The sequence below is a fragment of the Lygodium microphyllum genome, chromosome 11 (genome assembly GCF_053477565.2).
Source record: "Lygodium microphyllum isolate KBCC chromosome 11, Lygodium_microphyllum_v1.1.10, whole genome shotgun sequence".
Lineage (NCBI taxonomy): Eukaryota > Viridiplantae > Streptophyta > Polypodiopsida > Schizaeales > Lygodiaceae > Lygodium > Lygodium microphyllum.
In genome coordinates, this window is record NC_141145.1 from 36,093,368 (window position 1) to 36,100,773 (window position 7,406).

Below are 7,406 nucleotides of genomic sequence, written 5' to 3' on the forward strand. Positions count from 1 at the left end.
GGACCTTGCAAAATTTGTAACAGTTGCCCCAGCCAGGTCACTGCAAGGTGTCCTTCTGATGGTCTTTCAGTATGTGCATGGATAACGAGAGAGAGAGAGAGAGAGAGAGAGAGAGAGAGAAAGGCAACCTACATTAAATTACATGCAAATGTTTTGACACCCATCTAATCATTTGATCTGTATTGGGTGGGTAAACAGTATATGGGCTGGTTAGTGACAAGAACAATCTTGCACCATGCAACAGCAAACAGAAGACAAACCACAATCTCAAAATTAAAGTACCAAACTGAATACTGTATAAAATAAAGACCAGAGAAGCCACTATTTGTAATGTTGAATTTAGTTGAAACTGCTTTGCATAATTAGGACAATGTTTATTTACACCTCAGTCAGGATTACCATCCATTTGAGCTATGGTGGTTTAAGGCAAAAAAGATAACATGTCACCTGAGGTTCTCTTTCCTGTTTGATCTGTTCTCATATTTCGAAGTCACAAAGTAAAGTGCGCTCCACTGCGTGCACAAGCTTCTATGACATTGAAGAGTTTCATCTTTTACAAACAAAGATTAAGAATCGACTGCCAGGTAGGGTGGTCCAGTATTATCAGTCTTTTTACATGTTTTGTTATCTCTGGAGCTTTCTGAATGTCAACGGCATCTCTGGTTTAGCTATCAGAGTAAATATGTAGCTGCATTGGCTGCATCCAGGTTGTAATTATTCCAGCAAGCCACCAGATTCCAGAAGTTTTCAAGCTAGGTGGTAGTGATGTATCAGAGAGTAGTCAACAAGCTGGCACAGTTTACATCTCTTTGAGCAGAAAACACTTCTGGATTATACATCATAATAGATATACATCACCCATAAAGACTACCCAGATTGCCATCACTTCGAAAAGAAGCCTGTATTAGAATTAGGCTTATTCGGGCAATCAAGAGCACGGTGTCCTGACTGCCCACACCGGAGACATTGACCAGCAAAATACCTGCATCAAGTCAAATACACTCCCATGAATCGGCACTACAACATCCACACAAAAAACCACTTCCTTGGTGTCTTTTGAACCCTTGCTTAGCATCAGAGGAAGCATCATTAGTAACATACCTGTTTCCAGAGCCACTGCTTGATGATGAAGGAAACCCAGTTGAGCTAGAACTGGAACCAGAGTTGCCAAAGCCCCAAGAATTTGAGCCAGAACTACCAGATCCCCAAGAGCTGGATCCAGAACTACCAGATGACCTACTAGGCCAATCACCCCCTCCAAAGGCAGAGGAAGACCTGTAATTTGAGCCACCACCACCATAGCCAGAGGAGTAGGAACTGCGATTGTATCCACCACCTCCAAAAGCCCCACCAGACCGTCCACCAAAACCCCTTTGCATGGGTGGTCTTCCTGTTGCATATGGTTCCTCTACTATGCGTGGAAGCTGCGAAAAAACAAGCCAGTCCATTCAACAACCAATTAAAAGTCCTATTATTACACAAACCAATTAACTTTCTAAGATAAGAACAATGCTCAACAGAATGCAAAAGGAGTGTTGAAAAATGCCCCCTTCAAGCTTGATTTTCAAAACCTTTTCAATAGACTCAATAATTTCGCCAGACTCTATCTTCAATGCCAAAATTTCTTTCGCCATTTTTTCAGGAAGATCAAACACTGCCCCCTGCAATTCAATAAGCCATGAGCAAGTTACTGACAGTGTAAATAACTTTTAGAAGTAAGACACTCACAGGCTAAGACCGTACCTCACTGTCACTGAGCATGCATACTTTCCCCAGGCTGAATGCAGCATTTGCATGTAGCTTTGAAAGCACTTGTGTCACACCAGCAGCTGAGGTGATCCCTGGTCCTGTTCGAGAAGTAATCTTTAAAGTCATCACTCCCTGAGTAAAAAACGTGTACCAATCAGGCACTTCTCTTTGTACGATTCAACCAGAGGTGATGTAACGTATAGCAAACCAGAGCTCTTCAATGACGCCCAAACTTTTACACTTATAGACATTTGATACAGGATTAAGAACAAACCGATTCATAAGATATCAAGGAACGTGAAGCAGGCGCCTCTCTTAAGCCACAAACATGGGCTATGGCTCCTGCAAGAGCTCTGGGCCCTTGTTCTTCAAGCAGTTTCTTAGCTGTAGGAAGAAAAATGTTCTTCACATCAGCATGTACATTCTGTAACTTGGCAGTTGCCTGATCAGCAGAGGATCTCAGAAGATCCAGAGAGCTGGGAGGATCTATGTGCTGGAACCTGCAACCCAACTCCCGTTCTAGAGTATCAAGTGTCCGCATCTGGAATTGTGTATGCATAAGAATAGCCGTTCCCTGTTTGCCAGCACGACCTGTTCTTCCAGAACGATGCACGAATGTCTCTGTGTCATTAGCCACATCATAATGTATAATCTGCAAAAAGGCATAGTAGCAGATCAACTTGCAGGTCTACAACCCTGAAGCTTTCCTGCCAACACTGAAGCCAATAAACCAAATACTAACCAAGCATCTGCCTCCTTAAAAAGGTCCTCACAAACCAGAAGAGTGAAACAAAACATCAATAGATTAAAAAAACACACTCCACAGCTTCCTAAGTGTGATGAAACCAAGCCATCATACAAGAAGTGACAGAACCCAAAAAGGCCAATTCCCCAAGGATATCCACATTTAGGACCACAACAGAATATTGAATCTCGGATGTGTAGGAATTCTAATCTGATTCACAGCAAACTCAAGTACTGCTGTTTGCCCAAACTCTTGCTTTGCACATTCACTAGCGATAATCATTCAATATACTTTCAGTTCCAACAATCAATCGACATCAGCAATGCACAACACAAGTCTTCAACTTGTAGCCCTCAATGTGCCCTCACTATGTTAGAAAAGCATATCTGCAGTACTAATTTAGCAGGAAAAGCATATCTGCAGTACTAATGTGCACCTGACACCCTCCTCTACATCACGCCTGGCATGTGCTAAGTTAGAACCTCCATTACAGCTTTTACTGAATCACTATTAAGCCTTCACTACCTTAGAGCACCTAGAGCTAGCAGGAAAATATGTTAGGGAGGCAACAAATCATTCCAGAGGATCAAAAGGTTCCATGTGCCAAGATTTCAATTGCTGGTACCATTTATGAAAGTCAGGCACACATGAAAACAACCTGCCTTGATCTTCCAAAGCTACGCTACATACAAGACTCCGTGCTGTTTATTATGTCTTAACCTAACCGATCTTTGAATACCTCTCAGGCAGTATGGGCAAACCAATCAAAATATGTAAGAGATCTTACAAGATCAACATTTTGAATGTCTAGACCTCTAGCTGCAACGTCTGTCGCCACCAAGACTGACAACCTTCCATCCCTGAAAGATTTCAATGTCCTCTCTCTCTGGGCTTGACTGATGTCACCATGTAGGGCCTCACAAGGAACTTTCATGTTTAAAGACCTAGCAACATCATCAACATCTCGTTTTGTTTGAATAAAAATAATTGCCTTACACCCTTTACCATAGACCTGCAAGACATTGGAATCATGTTCAGTACATTTCTAAAAGGCAACAAGGACTTCAGGTGATCCCAAAAGGGTACAGATAAGCAGAAAATGAGAAAATCCTGCATTTACTTTCAAAGCATACGTACAGTGAGAAGATCACTCAAGACAGCACGCTTTGCTACCATAGAAGTGCAGACCGATAAAAGCTTGATACCTTCAGCCAACTTCTGATCATCATGCCCCACCTGACATAGAAATGGAAGTCAGATGTCTAGTGGATCAAAGACGAGCACAGGCTCGTTCTATAAATGCTCATCTGACTCACCAAATCAACTAGTAAATGGTTCTTTAGGAATTTTCCTGCAAGGTCTTTAACCCAATCAGGCATGGTGGCAGAAAAAAGTAGACTTTGCTTTCGTGGGGGCAAATGCTGAAAAATTTCTTGAATAGGCTCAACAAACCCAACTGCTAACATCCGATCAGCCTCATCAAGAACCACATACTTTATAGCATTGAGATTCAGAGCACCTCGCTTGAGTAAGTCAATAATTCTGCCAGGTGTCCCCACTGCAACATCTACTCCCCTTTGAAGTTGCCTGATTTGACCATCAATGGATACACCTCCATAAACACAAAGAACATCCATAGTTGGGACTGATGCTTTAAACTCAGTTTCAACCTGTTTCGCCAATTCCCTAGTTGGTGCCATCACAATAGCCAATGGAGCTTTCCCATAACCCCTGCCATGAAATACCACACCATATATTTTTGGTATTAGATGACAACCAGCACCTTCAACACCAAATCCTTCAAAAAGACCCACAAAATACTACCTTGACATCTGACTATTCTCCTTTACGATACCATCCAAAATCGGGATACCAAAGGCCAGGGTCTTCCCTGTCCCAGTCTTTGCTCGTGCAATCAGGTCCTGTCCCTGCATTGCTGGCTCTAAAACAGCCCTCTGAGAGAAACAAAAAAGGTAGCTTCATGTCAATCAGTGGATTATGCACTGACAAGATAGCACACACTGTTATAAATGTGACCCTTAAATGGGCACTAAAATTACGATTATCCAGCCAGCAAAGCAAGGCTGCAGTAAAGTCCTGCTGATAATGATGCAGAGAAAGACATGGGTTTCAATGACTGCATTAGAAGCAATCTGATCAAGCTCTTTACTGGCAGTAAAACCAGTCAAATAGGCATTGCAAAAGTTCATAGATTATAGATTCTGGTTCCTTGTATACCAACATAAACTATCGCACCTAAAAGTGAAGCCCCTGCACAGAGAATACATCGGAAAGCATATATGCTTCAACAACATCTATTAGCATACCTGTACAGGAAACAATTTTGTAATCCCACGCCTAGCAAGGCCATTGATAACAAGAGGTGATATGCTAAGCTTAGCAATCTCCAAGCCCTCCGCTCCTGAGGGCCCGCATGCATTGGTCGTAACCTCTACCCGCTCTTCATCCACAACTGCAAATGCGGATGCCTGAGAGCACACAGATGTTGCAGAGTGAAAGCATCTCCAGGGTGCTGTCTTTAAATATGATAGTTTTGCAATTCGCTGTGTGCGTTCTGGAGCACTTTGTGGGAATGCACAGCAATGCAAGGACCGCTGAACAGAAGCTCTCAGCTTTTGCCCAGTATTGAGCAGCATCCATGAAGAAAGCTTTCGACCACTACCTGCGAGTTCTGACACACTCCCATTCGTAACATTTTCTGAGATATGGCTGCGTAGCCGAGTTAATAGGCCATGACCTGCGCCCCAAAAAAAATGCGAAAATCAAACAAAAAATACCAAATTTAATCTCCGTAAACAAATTGTTGACTGAACAGTCCAGCTTCTCAGATACGTATGGTGGCAAACTCTAATGATTGCAACAGAAAGAGATACACAATTTCATCATTCAGCAATCAGTGCTACCATGGAATCCTCTAGGGCTAGCCGCGAAGAATACCTGTAGATGAGGCCACATGTGAGACATGGCCCCTCAGCTGCACGGCCGTGCGGGCGAGAGCCTGCGAATTCTTCGACATGGCAACCAATGCAGCTGCGCAAACCCTAGGACGACGACTACTGCACAGAAGGTGCAGAGCGCACAGAGGAGACAGACTCCTCTCTCCTCTTCTAACGAGAGGACCTCCAAGGAGGGGACAGGAGACGATGAACCCTAAACCCCTGTCTGCCCCTAAGGAAGAGGAAATTAAGGTTGTTTTATTTACTTGATGATTGAGAAGGAAGGCCACCTCTCCCTATTTTTGGCCTTCTCTAGTGGCGGTTGCCAACCAGTTTCTTAAATCACGCCACAGCAATATTGAAGTTTTCTTGACGTCTTCTCGCATGTGAATCTTTGTTTCTTGAACTCCAGGACATGTAGAGCTTCTATATGAAACCTACCGCATCTACCTAGCATGTTTGCTAGGGAGATATTTTGTTTTGTGTGTGTGTGTTTTTTTCAAGGGTGTCTGGTAAAAGGCCACGTGCGCCTAGCTAGCTATATTTACTTTGTACATAGTGCCCACACACCTGTACATTGTATGTGACAACCGCCCATCATTGTCACTTTATTCTTTATTCTTTCTATGTCAATAGAATAAGAAGGTAGGGTGCACATTATGATTGTTTGAGTTCCCACGTACCATCTTTCTTGAACCTCCATAGCACCATGCTGTTATTGCTCGTGCTTGTCCTCTCACTTCTGTTCCAGCTTTCAACTGGTATCAAAGCGAGCATTCAAGGTGGGAAGGGGGGGTAAGGGGGAGGGGGGAGGGGAGGGGAGGTTGTTGGTGATGTCACGGATTGCATGTGCAATGCCAGGAGCTTCTACAAAGTGACCTACCTAGTCCCACATCCCCAACTTGTTTGCAATCAGGATGGAGAGGACCATAAGCATAGGGTGTGCACACATAATCCATATCCCCCATTCCAAACTAGCTAGGTGCACTTATGGTCCTCATCCTACGCTACTACAAACATTAGGCTATGGATGGGTGCAATTTGAGGAACTCCAACAACACTAGGGCATTCAAGATCGAGCTTAAAAGTTGAATTAGGAATGGGAAAGTATACAATGTCAATAAGAAGAGAGAACAACTTGGAAGGGCAACCATGCCACGCCTACAATCCCCACCCACATAGGCTAGGTTTTGATTCCTTAACACAACCCATGGGATATCTAGATTTCTCAAACTAAACCCCATGCTTAACATATTGTTTGCAGTGAGGGGTAAGGACCACACATATCCCCTTACGATCTTTTTGATAGGCTAGGTACGTGGTAGCTCCCTTAAGGAAGCACCTTATGTTGTAGTTGTGATCCCCATCCTCCATTTGTGTTGACTAGAATAGATTATGTCAAAAGTTGCTCCCTTGCAGATCTTATTGAAGGTTAAAGGCCACTTGTGCCTAGCCGCCTATATTTACTTTGTAGGTGGCGCTCACCCATTACTATCACTTTATTCTTTATTCTTTCTATGACAATAGAATAAGGGAAGGCGAGGTGCACATTATGACTGTTTGAGTTCCCACATACCATCTTTCTCTCTCTCTTACTTGAACCTTCGTAGCTCTTGCACCCTCTTGCTCATGCTTGTCCTCTCACTCCTATTCCACCTTTCAACTAGTATCAAAGTGTGGATTCGAGGAGCTTCACTGACATTCACTTTAGCCTGGGAAGAGAGCTTCGGTCTCAACTTCCATGGCAACCACTCAATGATGTATGCATCAATTCCATTGCTTCTCCAATTAATCCTAGCCTTTCCAACATTGATGATCAGGGCCTTCCTCTAGACCTTTTGAGCTTTGCCAAGTGAGTATTGAGCTCAATAGCAGCAATAGTATCCTCAGGATTAGCCAACATAAATTGTGCATGTTTGGCTGCCCCTATTCCTAACATTGTTTATCTCCTTTAG

At 43.3% G+C, this 7,406-nt stretch overlaps 1 protein-coding gene across 1 annotated transcript; it reads right to left on the reverse strand.

Annotated features, from left to right (window-relative positions):
- Positions 1-324: 324 nt before the first annotated feature.
- LOC148028703 (DEAD-box ATP-dependent RNA helicase 3B, chloroplastic-like) lies at positions 325-5,725 on the reverse strand. Its single transcript, XM_087687490.1, has 11 exons — positions 5,453-5,725; positions 4,822-5,252; positions 4,319-4,449; positions 3,811-4,225; positions 3,632-3,730; positions 3,282-3,506; positions 2,024-2,401; positions 1,744-1,881; positions 1,572-1,661; positions 1,102-1,424; positions 325-982 (listed from the first exon to the last, which is right to left on the reverse strand). Exons 1-11 carry the CDS (start codon positions 5,529-5,531, stop codon positions 883-885), a joined length of 2,409 nt encoding a protein of 802 aa, XP_087543616.1. The 5' UTR covers positions 5,532-5,725; the 3' UTR covers positions 325-882.
- Between the last annotated feature and the right edge of the window lie 1,681 nt (positions 5,726-7,406).